This window comes from Corvus moneduloides, chromosome 2 (assembly GCF_009650955.1).
Source record: "Corvus moneduloides isolate bCorMon1 chromosome 2, bCorMon1.pri, whole genome shotgun sequence".
NCBI lineage: Eukaryota > Metazoa > Chordata > Aves > Passeriformes > Corvidae > Corvus > Corvus moneduloides.
In genome coordinates, this window is record NC_045477.1 from 4,599,122 (window position 1) to 4,618,365 (window position 19,244).

Below are 19,244 nucleotides of genomic sequence, written 5' to 3' on the forward strand. Positions count from 1 at the left end.
AACCAGGGGCCCAATGGCACAAGATTATGACAGGAACAGAATGGAGAGGCAAATCTGAGGAGGGCAGGTATGTAGGGAACAAACTCAGATGTTTGTGAGCTGGTGTGATGTGAAGTAAAATGACTTGGCTGCTGAGAGCAGGCTGGTGTGTGGATAAAAGTGCCACTGCAGCAGTGGTTTACATTGCCTGTAGCCTCACAGGGAGCTGTTTGTGGGTTACCCTGTTTCTGATGAGAGTAGGAGAGAGGGAATGAAAGGACTGAAGGGAGCCACTGTCTCTCTGCTCATGGAATGGTCTCTTTCAGCTCAGCCAGGCCTCTGAACCACAGCTGCGACCAGGCCAGGATGACGTGTACAATGTGAGTAACTGCTGGTCTTTGTTTTTTAATCCACCACCCAGACAGACCTTTTGGGGCACTTAGAGACAGTGAATTTCCTGCTGGTCAGAAAAGCTTTGGATGAGCCAGCTAATGAGTAGGCTGTACCTGTGTGCAGCATGGCAGCTGTAAGGAGGAAAGGTAAAACCTCGCAGGGGCAGCTTCTGGTGTCACCACTCTGGTCAGACACTAGAGAGGTCTTTGGGCTGTAGGTTCCTGATTTGAGCTGAAGGTTGGCAGGAGCCCAGGCTGTTTGTTGTGCTGCCCTATGGAACAGGCCTGTGAGACCTCTGGGTGTGTGTGTGCAGCCACTGCCCCTGGTGCTGCTGCTGCTTCTGTTTGATGTGGGCTGGGCAAAGGGCAAATGCCAAGGAATGCTGTGGAGCTGACTTTGGGCACCCGCAGCTCTTACATTGCCAAGTGTGTGGAGCCTGAGCCACCACAGCCCCTGTGTCTCCATTCCCAAGCTTTCCTGTTGCCCCTCAGCAAGCCCTGTTGTACCAGATGATTCCAGAGATGTACCTTGTCCTGTGCTCTGACCATGGACAGCACCTTTAGCCAGTGAAAGAGGACAGACAAGATCCTGCCTGTGCCTCCTCACTAAATTGCTCACTCATGGCAGCATTAAACTCTTAGCTATTTTGGCTATGTCTAGTTGCCTTTTAATTTTTTTTTTCGCACGCTTTTGACCATAGCCACATCCTGTGATGGGTTCTGTTTAACTCTGTAATGTATGAACACTAATGTAATTTCTTTTCAGTTTAAGTGTAGCCTGTCACCTTTCAAGTAGCACTCTGTCAGCTGTGCTATTCTGACCTGAAATCTCACCTTTGCCCTTGTCCAAGGTAACCCTTCCCAGCTAAGAACTCTGTTGGGCATAAAATTTCTGTAGCTGCCTGATGCAAATTTACATGAGCTGCTCTGCAAGAAAAATGAAGCTCATGGATCTTCACTCTCCGGTGGGAGAGAAAGCATGAAAGTCAGAGTCCTTCCCCTTCATGCTCTCTAGTTTTCAACTCCTTTACACTTAGGAAATGTTTTTGATGCAACAGCTTGCAGTTTTGTGTCATCCATGGCTTAGATGTAGACCTTTTTGTTGACAGTTGCATTAGGAAGTAAAAAATAATTTCTAGTTCAGTTACAGTCCTTGTGAACCGAGCTGGGTTCCCTTTCTCTTCTGTGTTAAGTCAGGCTCTATTATCTCATTATCTCGGTGTCCATCCACTGCTTTTGCTCTCCTGTTTCAGAAACTCTCCCGTGCGCACAGAGACGATTACGATGTTCTGGGAGGAAAGCGAGGAGCAGACCCCGAGCTGGGCGGGAGACACCAGGTAACCTCCTCCTCCATGTGCACCTCTGTCCTTTGATCTGGTGCCTCCCACGCCGTGTCAGAGCGCTGCTCACACGCGCAGCCACCCGAGCGCCTTCCCGGGCAGGGAACGACGCCATCTGTGTCGTAACTCGGGCGGCGCGGGGGGACAGCAGAGAACCTCTCCCTCCCCTTTGATCTCGGCCCCCCTCGCTCGGCTGGGAGCTCGCAGCCAGCCGGGGTGGGAAGTGACACCCGGGCCCGGGGCGGATGCGGAGGAGGCCCGGCAGCGGTGGGTGTTTCACAGAGCTTGCTGCGTCTGATGCCAACAAACAAGCGCCCACAAAGCAGAGCAGCAGCCAAAACAACTCCTTCTGCTGCAGAGCCCATCACTTTCAAAGGAAAAGGGAGGGAAAACCTCCTGCATCAGCAGGTGACAGCTGTAGGCAGTGAGCAGAGAAGAACTAAGTTTTACCAATTGTTAAAATTAATTTTCCTGAGAACAAGTTGTCTGAACAGAGCCTTATGAGTGGAGGCAGGATGGACTGGAATGGGCAGGGAAAGTCCCATGAGCCACAGCTGTGCCATGGAGCAAATGCACAAGCATGTACAAGGTGGTGAGGGATGCTGGCAGTGCAATGTATGGGCAACTTTTTTCTTTTGTTTTACAGCAAAGAAGAAAGAACCCTCAGGACACTGTCTACACTGTGAGTAGAGCACTCTGGAGGGAGCAGAGAGGGAGGGATGGCTGGGAACAGGAGATGCTGTTTCACAGGAGACTCCCCCCCCCGCCCAATTTCAGCTTTGGTTCAAAACTCAACAGCTGCTTTTAAAGGCTTCTCTTCCTTTCCACCCAACACCTCCCTCCAAGCCCTTTGTTTCTGCTAGAAAATTTCAGCTCACTTGTGTGTGATAGGAGAAAAACACTGCCTTGGGAGGTGGGGAAAAGAACTTGGATCAAGATACCTGCTAATGCCTAATGCTAGTGACTAACCAACCCTCATCCCATGTGATCTCTGCTGCAGTGTTTTCTGTGCATGGTCTCCAGCCCCTGTGACTCCTCTCTGGCAAAGGCCAAATGCCAGTGCATCAAAGGGGGGCTGCTTAGGAAACCCTTGATTGAGTTATTTGATTCTGGCTAAATGTGGTGGTCTGTGCTCCAAAGCAGATACAGGAATGTTAATTCTCATGTCTTAACTCGGGTCTGTCTGGGTCTGCAGTGCTTGAGAAATGAGCTCGTTTCCAAGAGCTTCACTGTTGTTGAATCAGACACTGAGAGCAGCTGGCTGAAGTGTGGCCACCCAGGGGCTGCCTTGGCTTTTCTACTGACACACTGACTCCTTCCCCCTCTCTACCTGCAGTCACTGCAGAAGGACAAGATGGGCGAGGCATACAGCGAGATTGGAATGAAGGGAGAGGTGAGACTTACTTTCCTTCCCGGTGAAAACTTGGCAACAGAAAACATTTCAGCTTTTGGGCAGAAAACCCCTGATGGCTGCCCTGGCTGAGGGGGCAGAGGGCATGAGATGGGTGAGGAACAGCTGAAGGAAGGTCTGGTGTCAAGTGCTGCAGTGGTCCAGCAGCACAGGAAGATTTTGGAGCGCATTTCTCCAGAGCAATTCAGAGCTGCAAGGTTATGGTTTCCCTCCACAGGCCGCCAAGCCTGGCTGGTGTTACAGGATCAGGAGAGCAAGTGCCAGCCCCTCCTTGTGCCTGACTGCAGACAAGGAATAGGGGAAATATTCTCCTTCCCACAGCTCTGCTCTCAAATGTTTAAGAAAGCACACATCAGTCATGTCTCCAACTACAGCAAAGGGAGAGTTCTAGCTCTGTGCACAAGCTGCTGGGGAAGGGGGGCTTGTGTAAAAAAAAAAAAAAAAACATCTGGGGACACTTGTTTATGGCAAAATGAAAAATTGCTCTGACCTACACAGGTTCTATTTTACGTCAAAGTGTCATATCTATCTATCTGTCTGTCTATCTCTCTATCTATCTATCTATCTATATCTAACCTTTCATTTCCTTCTGACACATGAAAAAAGGGGCATTTCAAAACAAAGTTTAGTGTTGAGGAATGCTGAAGCAACACCAACATTTAATCTGTTCCCTTTTTTTATTCTAATGCCCCGCTGCCAGAGTCAAGCTCTGTCTATGAGCTATGGGCTATAAAGTTGCACCATGTTTTTTGAATGTTTCTGTTTCTGGAGGGAACAGAACACCAAAGCCCTTGTCCCATTCCAAATAGATGATCATTTAACAGGTTGCTGCAATTTTAACTGTAACAAGCACTACTCCTTGACACGTTTGTGATACAATCTATTACTAAATAATCAGTGTCTACAGGAATGCTGCCAAATCTCTATACATACAGTGAATCAAAGAAATAGCAACATTCTAACAGCATGACAGGAAAATACATCAGCAAACCAAAACAATTTCTTTTTGTTTCCTATTATCTCTATCTTCTCATTAACACCCCTTGCAGCATGTCTGGGCTGGTCCAGACTTACCAGGTGCTTTCCTGTGCAGAGCACAGTCCAGGCCAAGCACAGCTGGTACATCCTGTACACCCTCAGCAGAGGATGGGGGAACTCAGGGGGTTTCTTTCTTTTTGCATAATCAGGAAAGCACCCACTAATCAATCTGTGCTTGTTTTGTTTTCCCAAAGCAGCAGAGGCGGCGAGGCAAAGGGAATGAAGGTCTCTACCAGGTAGGCACCACCTCCCACAGCTGCTCCCCTCACCCGTCCTCCTCAGTGAGGTGTAGCCTGTGGTTGGATATCCAATGGCACTGTCAGGGAGGCACGGAGAAGTGAAGGGCAGCTGGAGGTTCCCCAAGCAGGCACCAGGTGTCTCACTAACTCCTCATTCTTGGAAGCCCCAGCTACCCCTGGCTCTGGGATCTGTAACACAGGGCACAGCTGCTGTACCCAAGCAGGCTGCCAGGAAAAGGGCTGGGCTGTCAGGGGATGCTTCCCGGGATTCACAGCCACCTGAGGTCCCACTGCCAACTTACTTACCCAGAGCTGCACTTGATTTCCCTTCCAAATCAAAGAAGAGAAGTCCAAAGTCCATGATTTGATGTCTGTTCATTTAATTATCAGAGCTCATTCTAGCATCAGCTAGCTCTTAATAATACGCAAATAAAATGTACTCCAAAGATCTGCAGAAGCAATTAGGATGAGTTGCTGTAGTCATATGTTCATAACAATTATTCAGGATGCACCTTGCCTTCAGGTAAGTGATAGCACCATACAAAGACTAAAGAATCACTCAGGAGTAAAAACTTCCGTAGGGAAAAAAAATCAGACTTATGCTCCTGACTGAGCCCTTGCCATCCTGCTGCTGACTGGTCAGCCAGGGAAAAAGGAAGCACTCACACTCATGCCTCACCTATTTTTCTGGTTTTGTTTTTCAGGGGCTCAGTGCAGCAACCAAGGACACTTATGATGCTCTCCAAATGCAGCCTTTGCCCCCCCGCTAAGTAGGAGCCTCAGAGGGGATGGGCAAGAGTGAGAGATGCCCACCTGCTTTGGGGAGGAGAGGGGGGAAAGCCTCTTCATCCAACACAAGCACTGTGTGTTTTCTATGTGCAAGAACCTCCTTGGGTTGGTGCACAGAGACTGGACCTTCCCTCCTCCCTCTCCTCCTGAATCATGTAACTGCTTTTGCTATTAGAATGTACAGATCTGTAAAGTTGTTTCCAGCCATAGTGGTTATTATGCTGATTTTTTTGGGGGAAGGTTTGTGTTGTGGGACCAGACCACAGCCTTCTAACAAACACAGCTATTTCCATAGCTCTTCCCTGTCTTCCAGAGTATTAAGACATTATGGAATTATGGTTTTATTGCATTTAACTTGTAAAGATAGGACTGTAGTTATTTCCTGTAGTATTTATCTTAAGACTATTTGACCCTTTTTTGCTTTAAATTTGCCTTTTTCTTTAATTATAAAGAGTGACATGATGTTACAGTAGTGAAGCAGAGAGGCTGAATGCCAACTTTCCAGTAGGAAGAGAATGAGCACCAATATCCCAGAAAAGATCAAGCCATGGCACTGCCACTCATCCATAAATATGAGCCAGGTAACCCAGGTGAGAGACTTCTCTGAAGGCAGAAAAACAATGAAAACAAGGAGATGGGCTCCCCTATTATCACTTCCAGACAACAAACTGTACAAAAGCCAACATAAATGCAGTTTCCAAACCAGTCTCTCATGAAGCTGCCTCTAAAAGGTGCAGGTATCATTCCAAAGAGACACCAGTTCAGTAAAGTCATGTGTTTTTGATGAATGAATTAATAAAACAGTGCCCGAGTCCTGTGTGTGTGTAGGGAACAGCAGTGGGAATGGCACGAGCTCCTTACCTGAGGCATTCAGGCCATCTGAACCAGCCTGCACCCAGCAGCACCATCTCCAGGGAAGCTGAGGAAGACAGGATTCCAACAGGAGCTCCTACACACATCCCAGGAGCCCCAAACCCAAGTCTCAAAGGGACACTCATCTCCTGTTGCTGCAGCCTCACAAGGCTGCACAGAATTCAGCAAGGACAAATCCAGCCCAGCAAAATCAGGGGTGTCTCACCTCGACTCAGGAGCTGACCAGGCCATCTCACCAGTCCTCACAGAGGAAGCAGAGCTAAAGCAAGGCTGTCGAACAAGAGCTGCTGCCCTGGTCACTGCCCAGATGAGGTTATGTCTTCTTTCCAGGGACTGGGTGGGTTAGCAGCAGAAAAACTTGTTGAAATGGGTGCTATGCAAGTTCCAAGGCAGTTTTACTTCTTTAGCAGTAAAACTGTACCTGTAGTAGGTGCTTATAGCTTTTAAAGAGTATTTACAATAAATTAAAGCAAAAAAACCCCTCAAAACTGGGACATGGTGATGAATGTTTCTTGCAAAAAAACCCCTGACTTCCTCGATCCCTTACTGTTCTGCAGTGACAAGAAAAATTGAGAGAACTGGGTGATAACTGAGACAGCTGAGCTGAAAATTACAGTAAAGTTATGCTGCAAAGCACTCGATGCAAGAACAAAGAGTACTGGAAACAGCTTTCTCTTTTTAAATCACCATAACCATATCTACAAGGTGTAGAAGTCACAGGTTTCGGCAGCATGAAATACCAACCACTAAACAATAGCAATGAGATTCTTTGTGGGGGGAAAAAAAAATCACCTTTATGCTCTTTTTATAACAACAGATACCTTAAGTTCAAAAATCATACAATGCTGGTTTTGGGGCCACTCACCATGGGGTTGAGCAGAGTCTCCTCTTTGCCTTCAGGAAGGAACTGAAGCTGTTTCTGCTTTTAGGAGGGGAGCTGATAAACACAGAATTAGAACAAAAGCTTCAAGCAGAGTGCATAAAACCTGGGCTCTCCTTCAGTTTGACAAGACAAAGGGCACCACAGCTCAATCTTCTGGCCCAGTCTGAGGCATGGGGGAAGGGGAATCGGCCTTCCCCTGACACATCTAAAAACTACAAACAAGTGCATACATGTTAAAACACTTGGAAAATGGTTTAATGATGTTTACAACAGAAATGAACTGTACAATTACAGTAAGTTTAATATATATAAAAAATTACAGCAGACAAATGCATCTACACAAAATCTACCTTTTCATTCTGATTTACTGTAATCTACACAATCTCTCAATGCCTACAGCTATCTGTAGGCAACCACTGGGAAAATAATAATAATAATAATAATATAATAATAAAGGACATCTTTAAAGAGACAGCATTTCGCCTTCCTCCTCACCCTTAGTGTGATCAGCAAGGTTTTGAAATGTGTGGGACTCTCACATTTCATTCTCAAGAAAAGCTTGGGTTGTGTTTGAGTAGGGTACTCCCATATGGCCCTTGATTTCAAGTGTTCTGCTGACCTCAAGTGTATAAATGCAGTGTATGAGGAAGGGCAAGAGGAAAAAAAACCTCCCAGCCAGTGTAAGCAGGCAGTTGCACAGAGCAGTGAAACTGTTAGGACCAAAAACTTGTCTTATTTAGAACAAAAGCAAAAAGGGACTGCCCAGACACTACAGACATTCACAAATCCTCATTTCTTTGAAAATTATTATCTGATTTAGAAGAAAGGGCTTGGTTTTCCACTCCCAATTCTTCATACAAAGGGGTAGTTTTCAAACTAACATGCTAAATACTTTTTTAAAAACAAAATTTAGGCTACTTCCTCTCTGGCCCACCCCTTAAAAACAGTGAAACCCCCTTTACACTGAGAAAGAACCTCAGGTCAGCGGGGGAAAAAAAAGAACATGCTGTCTCTTTAAAAAGAAAGAAAGAATCCCAGTTGGGAGCGGCCATCAGTGAAAATGCGATCCAAATTGGTCTGGTGGAAATTCCTCACGGAATATTATGTACAGTTTAAAAACCCTTTGTAGTTGGTTTTTCTTTTATTATTATTTATGAACACCTAGGCAGTGAAAACCGTTATGTTAATACATACATTGACACACCCAAAACATACAAAAATACTATTATTTCAAACTACTAAGAATAGGACAAGTTCAGTTATCTCCATGCTATGACTTTAAGAGCATTACACTGAAACAAACAAGAATTTAAACGACAATTTTTTAATATCCCAGAAATATACCAAAATATACATCTAAGCTTTGGAATTACTGAGGTTAGACTAATGCAAGTGCTGGGTAATCGTACTTAATACACAAGTCTAAGGTTCTGCAGGAAAGAAATTATCTTTGGTATCTGCATCAGGCTAATAATATTAACATTTGGATTTTGCTTTGGGATAGAGCTTGTATGACCCTAGAACCAAACACCCCCCAATCAACTGAGATTAAAAAGATCCATGTAAAAAGTTCCTCCATTTGCAATCCCCCCCCAAAAGTTAAAAAGTCACAGGCATCTACCTAGCATAAAAGGTTGAGAAATACAATGCATAGTTGCACAGTGGTGCTGCAAAAATAAAAGAAATCTAGAAAAAAGGAACTAGAGGAGAAATGAAAAGCTGCTTCTTCTTCTTTCAGGGATTTCTCACGACAGGACAGCCTCTTCCAAGCAGTGAAGGGGGGGAAGCTCAGAAGTGCACCTCAGCGTGTATTAATCAACATCACCCAGCCCCCAGAGGGTTAAAGCACCCAGCAGAGCAGCCAATCCTGCACCCAAGTCTTCAGCTCCTCAACCCACCTGCGAAGCCCCGGCCTCCCCTCCCAGCACCTGTGCCCCAGATTTCACCCTGGAGCCGGGAGTTTCCACCCAGAGCCTTCTGGAGCCCCAGGCTGGCCCCCAGGCTGGCAGTGACCCTTGCCCGGCCAGGCCAGGCCGGCCTCACAGGTGGGCTTGGTGCTGAAGACGCCCTTTGTCTTTGGTTTGTTTGTTTGTTTTGAGTTTATACAATCATTAGGAAATCTTTGGTTTTGGCTGGAAATTTTAAAAGAACAAAACAAAACAAAGAAACCGCCCCCTCCCGACTTATAGCAGCCACCGTGACCTGACAAAGCTTCTCTTTCCCATGGGGGTAGGGGAACTACATTCAAATAAAGATGGACCGGGTTAAGGATGCAGCTTCTGGCCAGGTTGGGGGAGTGGGGAAGGGATACAGGATTGTCAAATAATAAAGAAGAAAATTAAATATTTGGAGATTCCTTTTTTTTTTTCCTTTTTTTGCTTTTTTGGTCATGTTAAAAAGTGAGTAGCATGTACACAGCAGTGGGCTGAGAGTGCCTCCAGGCCCTGGAGTTCAGTGCTGCTCCAGGGTGGGAATAGGCAGCGTGGGCGGCCCTTTTCGTTGGAGAGTGGAGGGGAGGGGGTGGATATTCACAGACTAATCAAGAGGACCCCTTGTAACCAAAGGAAATAAGATAAGATTGCAATTTGCCCTCACTTTGCAGTAGCTTTTAAGCAGCGACATTCAGAGGCGTTAGGGGGTCACTCCCCAGGTTGCAGGTCACGGGGTGCTATAGGCCAGAGTTCAGTGTTAATCAAAGGAGGGAGGGCAGACTTGGCAACTCTGTGGGGTTTGGAGAAAGTTAAAGCAAGTTACTCAGTTACGAGTTAGAAATGAGGTATACGACAGCTCCTGTACCTGTGGCGGATAAACACCCCACACCTACTCACACCTAGCCTTAGATACTACCACAGAGGAAGGAAATGGAACAACGGCACTGGCGGGGACGAAGGAGCTCCTGCCCGGGCCCTCGCACGGAGCGCTGGCACGCGAGGTGCCCACGGGGCCGCTGCTGCTCCAGCCCTCTCTGAGCCACCCGCAGCGGTGCCTTCCCTTCCCCGCTCTGCAGGGAGGCGCAGCCCGGCTCCCCGGGAACTCACGGGGAGCGGCCCTGAGCTCCAAGTCTTTCTCATTGCGTTTTCCCCTCGGACTCGCTCAGGCGCAGGGAGCACCAGGGTCACAGACGCCGACACATGGAGAGTCAATGGGGGAAGAACTAAAGGTTTTGTCTCAACTGCCTTGTTCTCAGGACACTGTCACGGGTGCTCTTGTTCCTGTATGGTTTCTCAAGGGGGTTGTGCGGTCTCCACGAGTTGCCCCTTGGCACGCCATTTCCTAAGGTCTTGGGATTCCTACTGTTAAATAATTTCAGGTTTTCATAGCACCGCAACAGGCCGGCTTGGAACGCACACAAAGCTACGACATTCAGGAAACAGGGCTTCCGTAGCTGCTGCCACAGAATTCAGCAAAGGCAGTGTGAATCCTGAAGTGGGGCCTACAACAGAGAAGACAATTTTGGGAGGGAAGGGGAAGCTAACGTGATAAATTAAGTATCTTACGGTATTATGTAAAGCTCTGCCGAAGAATACTCCCCAGCAGACCGACACAGTTTTAAGACAGATCAGCATTTTGGTCTGAGCTACTTGACAATGTCCTGTTTGGTAGAGAGATGAAATAAGGCAGAGGGGGTAATGTTCCAGTTCTGGGGCAGAGCCTCAGCAGCACTAAGGAACGCCAAAGGGTATCATCTTCCCTCGCCTCCCACAAGCTGTTTCATTTCCTTCCTCAGATTTGTTTTCCATAAAGCACACCTTGTTTTCCACTTCTTTTGTTCCAAGTGCTCTTTTCTTTGAGAAGTCATTTCTTCAATATCCCTATTACCTATCTATAAATCTAACTAGCTCTTTGAAAAGTCACACAATATTAATACCACTTTTACATAATGTCAGAACAACAATTCTATTAGTAAAGCTTTCAGTGAAGTTCTGCAACCCAATTGGTGTATGGAGGAAGAGTAGCTGGACAACCCGCTCTCCCCCTTCCTCCCTCCCTTTCTTCACAAGAGCTCACCAAGTTCACTGATAAAACAGCTCAGCCCAATAGCACGATACATGAACATGTACAAGGCTACTCTGGGGAGCAAAGAAAGGAGTCTTCAAGGTCCCTCCCTTAAGAGAAAGACCATATGCAAAAGCTGTTGAACAGACTCTGACCTTGGACTACACTGCTTCCACATTTGAAGGAAAGAAACAGTTTTCCCTGACTGTATCCCACCATCAGCCTAAGACCTGCAGCACTGGGCAAACCCCAGACACTGTTTGTCTTCACAGAGCCAAAGCAACTCCATGCAGAAAAGGTGGGAGTACCCGCAAGAGATGAGGTCCTTAGAGGAAGGGACACTGACCCAAAGCTCAAAAAACCCCCACCCAGCTTTTCCTCTTACCCGCTCTGAGAACAGCAGAGCTGACAACTTATCAGTGCCTTTGGTTCCCTACGAGGCCACTGGGAATTCTCCGTCCCCAGCGGAGTCGAGCTCCTTTAGAAACCCAGCTCTCACTCCCCGCACGCAGCCAGCGCCGGCTGGTGCTCACACGCACTCGCACACACACCCACGCACACCCCTGCCCTCTTCCCCCGCTCCAGCAGCCTCAGGGGAAACGGGAAGGGAGCCTTGGAGCCCACACGGAGCTGGCTGCAACACCCTCCCGAGGCAAGAACCACTCGCTCTTCTGCTACTCCCACCACAACACCGAGACATCGGCCAGGAGAACGACCCGGTCCCTCGCCAACAACACCTCAAAGCTCCTCTCCCACAACTGTCTCACAGTATTTCAACCCTTTCAGGCAGACCAGCCAGGTGTTAGGAGTAGGTTAGCTTTCACCTCTCTCAGTTTGGTTTTTTCTTTCATAGTTTTTGGTCTAGACAGGATTAGCATTGCTATTAGAAAAGGAAGTGTTTAAAAAGTTTTCCACCTATTATCAAGCACTACAAGCCCTACATTCAGTAACAAGACAAGGGGGATAAAAGGAACCTGTTTCACTTTTGCTCTCCCAGATAGATTAAGATGCGACAACCATTCTTGTCCCTCCCTGGAGTTAAACACAGCGGACCCAGTTCAGCTCTGGAGCAACTCAACTCAACTCAACTGAAACGGATTTACAGCCCCGAGGTCGATTCCAGCCCAGTACAGCCATCTCTCCCCCGAGCCTCCCGGATACGTGTTGCCTCATCTTCAGATCCCAGCGAGGGGCAAGGAAAGGCCAAGAGGGAGGGAAGTGTGCGCACACTCAAAAGGACCCTGAACAGCAACCCCACCAGTAACCTGCATGCCACCACGTGCTGTGCTGCAGATTAGACCACAGATAAACCAACCAAACAACAATCCCAAACCCAGGAGCGACAAAATGTTTCCTTTGGCAAGACAGATACAAGGAAAAAAATTTATGAGCAAACATTTTCCTTCTAACACAGTCAAACCCCCTTCTCTGCCCCCAACATCCACCCACCCCCACCCGACCCTATAAAGTTGTAACCTATAAACAGGATCTCAAATACATACAGCATAATCATGTTTATCAATCATAATAAACCATCAGTTCAACTAAACTCTACAGCTAGAATTATCTCCACTATTTATAAAGTTTGCTTTTCTCTTCTGATTTTTTCAGTTTAAAACCAGTTCTGCGACAATGCTAAGCTATGCTGAGGTATTTTATGAAGGTGCCAGAAGCCAGCTGCTACCCACAAGTATTGTTCTCAGAGCTGTATGGTGCTACCTTTCGCTGAGGGAAGACGGGGAAGGAGCAAGGAGGGGGAGAGGCAGAGGGAGGGAGGGAGGGAGGGAGAAAGGGGACCCAGATTATTCCAGTTATGGACGGTTCTTAGCAGGGCATCACTGATGGACCTACAAGCAGCCCCGAGACAAAGCTCAGTAGCTGCTTCATGTTTAGGAATTAGGTCAGAAAAGAAGTTCTACATGCTGACCTTATTTGTCTACTTGAGTAAAAGATGTCTCTTCTCCCACAGTTAAACTGTTTGTAATTTCAGTGCAGTCTCCCTAACGCCCTCCTAAAAGCATCCCATAGGAGTAAAAATTCAGAGCATGTCCCCACTTGGGAGAAGTGGCAGACAGCTCAAACGAAGACAGATAAGCTGAAAAAAATTCAAGCTTTTTTCCATGAGTTACTCTGTGTCCATGTGTGAAGATATGGAAATAGAGGAATTGCTTTTCATCGTTCCAAAAGCACTGAAACTACTTGCAGTGACAGAAGGAACCAGGTACTGTTCAGATCATGAAGACAAAGATATGAACATCTGAAGAAATTGCAAATTGGAAGCAACAACTTTTTGACGAAACCTCTATCAAGTATCTTTAAAGTATTTTAGGGGACCCCCCTCCAGAAAGAAGAGAGAAACTCACAGGCAGCAGCAAGAGATTTCATGAGTGGGAAGGGTAGAACTTGTGCAAGGTAGGTATCTTGAATTCTCTATTGCTATAGTACTTTGGGAGGGAGAGGGCAGATGTACTGGGTGCAAAAATAGAAAGGGATTTGAGTTGGCCGCGTGAGAACTGACAACCATAAATGCAATGGGGGAAGCAGGCCAGCTTATTCCTTTGGTCATACTCCACCCTAGGCAACATCCACCAGGGATACACAGGGCCTGCTGGGGTATATGGCATGGAGAAACAGCATTTAACCATTTTAGGCAAAACAGCAATAGGGAATAGTGACTCTTCATAAAGTTAACGTGGCAATAAAAACATCTACATTTTAAACTTCCAGTTTAAAACCAAGTGTCATTGAAAGTTTGGACCAGATGCATTATTTTGTCTCCTAAAACACTCGAATGACCATGAGAAGCTACTTGTCTCTTTAAGATCATTCTGTACTTTTATATATTTCTTTATCTAAGAAAATATGAATTGATATCTAAGGTAAATTAGATGTTGCTTTGGTTTAGTATCTGCGGTATGGCTCCAGCTGTAATGGCTGTACTGCTCCATTTGCAACAAAAAACAAGAAAAAGGAGGGAATTCCTGTTTTAAGGAACGTTGCTTCACAGGAATGTGCAGAGAGTTAAGGAATTAATCCTCCTGTGTCCTTCACTAACTCAACTGCAGAAACACGTGAAAGCACATGGTGTGAGGTTTACAGAGGTGGCATTTGAACATTAGGTCACAGTTCCAAGAAATGTCTACGTGCACATCCACACCACCTCACAGTGACACGATAAAAATGTACTTAGACTAACACATACAGTATCTCAGAAACAAAATTAATCCTCTGTAGGAAATTTAAGCAGATGTAGCTATTGTGAGCAGCCACACCTGTGTGTACTTTCTTTGGACTATTCGTGAATCCTTCCACAGTGACTGTGGAGAGTGGGTTCAGAGGAGACCAAGTGTACTAAAGCAAAAACGTGCTAAAGCTAAACATGTTTTTCTTAAGAACAGAAAAAAATGTCATCACCAAGCTACAAGACCAACTCCTGAAGCCATTCTCTAAATTATTTTTCACCTTCTGGGCATATCTGTGTTTGTGTCTCCGTAAATCTCTTGCTTTTTGAACTAACCCTGCCTGCAATGAGTTTTTCACCTTCTCTTTTCTTGCCTGGGTCCTGTGACATGCTTGCAAACTATGAAAAGCAACCCTCTCACCTTTAAATACAGAGACATGGAACTCTGAAAAAGAGATGCTATTATCCTTTTCCAACACACCACCAAACACCTTGTGATCGTATTTACTGGGTCTGTACACAATTGTTATAGTTTCTTTTCAGATGCATCAATTCCTGCTGCCAGCACAAGGATAATTTAAAAAAGAGACTTCTGCTAAATTCTGGTACATGATCTCACTTTCTTTTCATTCTCTGAACTTGGCAGAAGTACACTCACTGCCAGTCTGATTTCCTTCTTTCACCTAAACACTGGAGGTAGCCAGCATCCATGAGGAAAAACACTGATAGGGATGAAAAGTAGGCTCCAGGAACAAGTCAGTCAGCCATAGGGATGTTTTAGGGGACAATGAATCAGAGCACACAGGCAATGGATGCCATGGGATATGTGCTCTTTGGGTATTATGTCAGCTTCTGCAAACAAAACCAAGCTTTTTTTGGATATGTGGCTACTCTGAGTTTCCAGTTTCTGTCAGAAAAAAACTTGCTAAGAATTCCCTGGAATCTGGGCCCCAGACAGAGCGATGGGGTAGAGAAGAGGAGGGTAAAGGGGTATAAGGTGCTCACACCAAAGCCATGTGACCAATGCAAAGGTAGTCAGGAAAAAAAGCAGATTTTTATAATAAATAAACCATCCAAGCTGCATTAGTGTTCCAGATATGTACTCAACAAGACCCTCTCCCAACCACAAACCAGCAAGAATGGGACATGAAAACTCATTCAGACAGCTAATGGCACAGTCTCTTGGAACTGCGGAGAGAGGATTTTCCACTGATTTAAGGCCCACCTTTCTTTGTGTTTCCTAGATATCTGCCAGGACCATGCCCCCCCCCCCCCACCCCAAAACCCTTGGGGAGGAGGGGATCCATCGGAGACAAGCCTGGTGGTCTCCCCCCTCTAACAAAAAAAGCTTCCTGATAAACTGTACTTTTGCACAGGTGTGAAAGTAAGCAGGGACTTTCGGAGTCAGGAACAAACGCTACAGCTGCAGCTTTCCCCACCCTCTTACTTCACTCAAAACAAGTCCCAGGGACTTGCATTCCTTTGGTAGAAACTATAGACCGTGCTGTGGCCTCCAGACCAGCACAGTGGGTACCAGCATCTTCTCTTCTACTTTTCCCTACCTCCCTGAAGCTCACCCAGCTGTATCTGTTGCTGCTCTGAAGCTTTTACTGCGGGCCATTGCCATTTTTGCAGTATTATTCATAGCCCTAAAAGTCTCCTGCACAGCCTGAAAGACGTAGAGACACATCAAAAATACTGAGATTCATCCATACTGGGGGGATAAAGGTGGGACCTCTTGGATTAACAATCCTCTGACATTGCCATTCTATTTACACATCAAATAAAAGAAAACAAAATCAAGTTAAGAGTCTGCCCCAAGGATAACACAAATTACCAAAAAAAAAAAAAAAAAAAAAAAGATTAAAAACAAGCAGCAACTTTTATATAAAATTAATAAAAACAAAAGACAAATGAAAAAGAAATTGTCAGTAGCATCTATCGCCTCTCTGCATCTGAACTGCACTTATACAAACTAGTCCATTAGTACAGCAGCTTGCTAGAAATTGACTTTGGTTCAAGCTTAGTTTTAAAAAAATAAAACATAAAAAAATCAAAAACACATAAGAAACGGTGGACGGACATTTGTTAGTTTCCCTGCTTGCAGTTCACTAGTTTTGAAGATTTAGGGGTAATTGGTTTAAATATCAGTAAAACAGGAAGGTGGAGGGTTAGAGATGAACAGAGCAAAATCATGGTGGTGGGGGGAGAGATAAGGGGTTCTGCCACTTGAGTGCAAACACAAATCCCACACGCTCAGGCCACAAACCAAAGCATGTGTAGAGTTTAAAGTTGCTGCCTTCCGGATCTTGGATGAGAAGCTCCAGGATCCCCCTGAATCATCAACAAAATGAACGTAGCTGCATCAGCTCATTGTTTTAGGACACTCTGGTGACAAAAGAAAAGTGGGTGGGTGGGAAAGGGACTCTTCTAATACCCTCACTAGCGAAAAGTAATTTAGTTTTATACACATGGCAGAAACCTTTAAATCCATCAGGAATGGAAAATTCAACGTGAACTGCATTGCAGTGATCCAGTCTTCTCTCTTTAAAAATCTTTTTTTTTTTTTTGGTTCAGATACTAGATTGTATATTTAAGAATATACGGATCTGACTTCTGTACAGTTCATTACTCCTTCCTCATCCACAAAAATATCCTTTGCTCCACAGATCAGAATCAACCTTGAAAAGACAGTTCCAGTGCCAGGCCAGCCCCGGGACGTGCCGATTGCCACCCTCACCCCACGAGCAGCCCCGCAGCTCAGAGACCACACGAGATCAGCCCAGGGTGTGCAAAGCCCCAGAGTGGCTCTGTTGTGTTGGCATTAACGATGGCACCTTCTGTTCCCATATTCCTGGCTTCTGTGTTTTGAAGCCAGAAGCACTTTTTTTACTAGGGAGTTCTTCTAAATGCAGTGTTGGAAGCATCAGAAAAGGAATATTGCTATGAACAGGAAGAATGTGACCTTCTGAAATCCAGTACCAACTCACCTAGAAGGTGTCTAGGACTGTAAATGCTGCTCTACATGCTGCCAATTAGCCTGGGTAATGATGTTTTTTAAATATTTGTGTGTGCTCTTGCACAGCAAAACGAAACCACTGGAACAGAAGAGCCATCAGTATTGTCACACATTCCACACTTGAGAGGTCACATCCCACTCTCTGAAGTAAAAGGAACCAAGCACATGAAGCTAAGAGCAGAATTTGGCCATTTTGTCTAAATATTTGAGAGAAGGGGAATGGCAGTTTACAGCTATTTCCTATGCCTGCTTGAAAAGCAGAGACCAGCCTGGAAGTTTGCACACAATGATCTCTGCTGCTGCACTGAGTTTCCTGCACAAATGATGAACATAAATTCTTCTGATCCCTACAAGTAGGCATTAGACAAATTCGAGGATGAGGAAACTGTTCAGAACATTTCCAGAAGATTAGGACTGAAAGTCTATTTGTGCTCCATTCTTCCTCTCCACCCCCGTGCCCTCCCCCCATGGTGTGGGAGCTCGCTGAAAATAATCCAGGAGCAAAAGACAAACGCGTCCAAACTATATATATAAAAATAATAATAATAATAATCATCATCATAATAATAATAGAGATACACCAGTAATACAGGCCTGCCTAAATTGTACCAGTTAAGAAAGGAACCCCCAACATGATTGATACGATTATAAACACCTTGTATGACATAATGGCCTGTACAACAGACCTATAAAATGATAATTAAAAAAGAAAGATATTTAGACCAAAAAAACCAAGGAATCCCCTTCCTATGTTTGAATTGATAACCCACCTTAACTTGTCATTGTGACTGCTGGAAATGATAAGTAGTCCTTTCACCTTTTTTTGTGTTTTTGTGGTTTTTAGTTTTTTTGTGGTTTTTTTTTTTTTTTTTTACATTTTTGGTTAGAAAGTTCTCCGATCCATGAAGCGATCCTGAAAAGACAGTGTTTATTATAAAATTAGGCAAATGTCTGTCCCAGCTTTAAATCCTTCCTGTTTTGCTTTTGTTTTTTTTTTCCTTTTTTTTTTGGTTTTTTTTTCTGTTTTGTTTTTTTAAATATTTTTCCTTCTCTCTCTCTCTCTCTCTCTCTCTCTTTTCTCTCTCTCTCTCTCTCGTCCCCCAGCAACACGGTGAGAGGATGCCCATGGCATTTTTCAGTTCATACACCCGGCTGGCAGCCGATCCCACCGCACAGTGACCCAGGCTGCTGGAGCACAGCCCAGCCCGGCTCACTGTGCCTTGGAGGCAGTAGTGGTGGTGGACGTGGCCCCGCTGGCAGAGGCCACCGTGAGGAGAGAGTTCTGGATGGACTCGGCTGAGGTGGAGGTGGCGTGAAGGCTGGCGACTGGTCCAGAGGCCCCTGCGGAGGCTGCAGCTGCAGAGACCAAGCTAACTGGGTTGCTGGTGAGCAGAGAAAGGTTCTGAGGGTTCAGGAACAGAGGGGCAGTGACGATGTTAGGGGTACCTCCAGCATTGGCAAACACCAAGTTTCCAGTTGCATCCAGTGATGTTATTGGAAGAGAGCCACCAGATGCAAGAGCTAAAAAAAGGGAAAATTGAGCAGGGAGGATATCACATTAGCAGTGAGCAACAATGCAAAGTGTGCCTAAAAGCAAGGGGTCTCTGCATTTGCCCTCCTCTGATATTTTGCTCTCTAAATCACTGAGGGCAGCTGTCTCATCATAGGCTGGTTTTTTTTTCAAAATAACCATCAGACAAGATCTTGCAGATACTAAAATGCCTCTTTCATTTGCTGCTAAACTCATTCCACTGTGCCTCTCTTCAGCTCTTTTAGCACAATACTGGCTTCTGTTTCCTGCCACAGAGAGTCTGCACATCCAGGCAAGTTGCACTGGGAAGGGTTGAGATGAGGGTTCATGTGAAATGACAGCTATCACAAGATGGAGAAGGTCATGTAACCTTGAGCGTAACATTTTAAATGTTGACATATAACCAACCACTGTTACAGCTTATTCTCACGGGTCTACAGCGTTCAGTCTGCCTTAGATTATGATCTCCTAAATTTATCTGTGACACTTTATGAAATGGTTCTTTCTTGCAACCTAGAAACAAGATTTTTCAGCTAGTTTAGAGGATATTTGAACACAGAGGTGACCTAGCTC

The 19,244-nt window shown here is 45.5% G+C and overlaps 2 protein-coding genes across 11 annotated transcripts in view; one reads left to right on the top strand and one right to left on the bottom strand.

Annotated features, from left to right (window-relative positions):
* CD247 (CD247 molecule) overlaps positions 1 to 7,963 on the top strand; it is a 51,280-nt gene extending 43,317 nt beyond the window's left edge. Inside the window, exons 3-8 of one of the 2 annotated variants that reach the window (XM_032096211.1) lie at positions 306 to 359; positions 1,625 to 1,708; positions 2,358 to 2,393; positions 3,048 to 3,104; positions 4,355 to 4,396; positions 5,104 to 7,963. In XM_032096211.1, coding sequence (XP_031952102.1) covers positions 306 to 359; positions 1,625 to 1,708; positions 2,358 to 2,393; positions 3,048 to 3,104; positions 4,355 to 4,396; positions 5,104 to 5,169 — 339 coding nt within the window. In that variant the 3' untranslated portion in view covers positions 5,170 to 7,963. The remainder of the gene's footprint in view (positions 1 to 305; positions 360 to 1,624; positions 1,709 to 2,357; positions 2,394 to 3,047; positions 3,105 to 4,354; positions 4,397 to 5,103) is intronic. The other variant, XM_032096220.1, reaches the window with a different exon arrangement.
* Positions 7,076 to 19,244, bottom strand: part of POU2F1 (POU class 2 homeobox 1) — a 114,014-nt gene continuing 101,845 nt past the window's right edge. For 7 of the 9 annotated variants that reach the window (XM_032096175.1, XM_032096165.1, XM_032096200.1 and 4 more), the window contains one exon: positions 17,969 to 18,661. In XM_032096175.1, coding sequence (XP_031952066.1) covers positions 18,351 to 18,661 — 311 coding nt within the window. In that variant the 3' untranslated portion in view covers positions 17,969 to 18,350. The other 2 variants (XM_032096196.1, XM_032096191.1) reach the window with 2 other exon arrangements.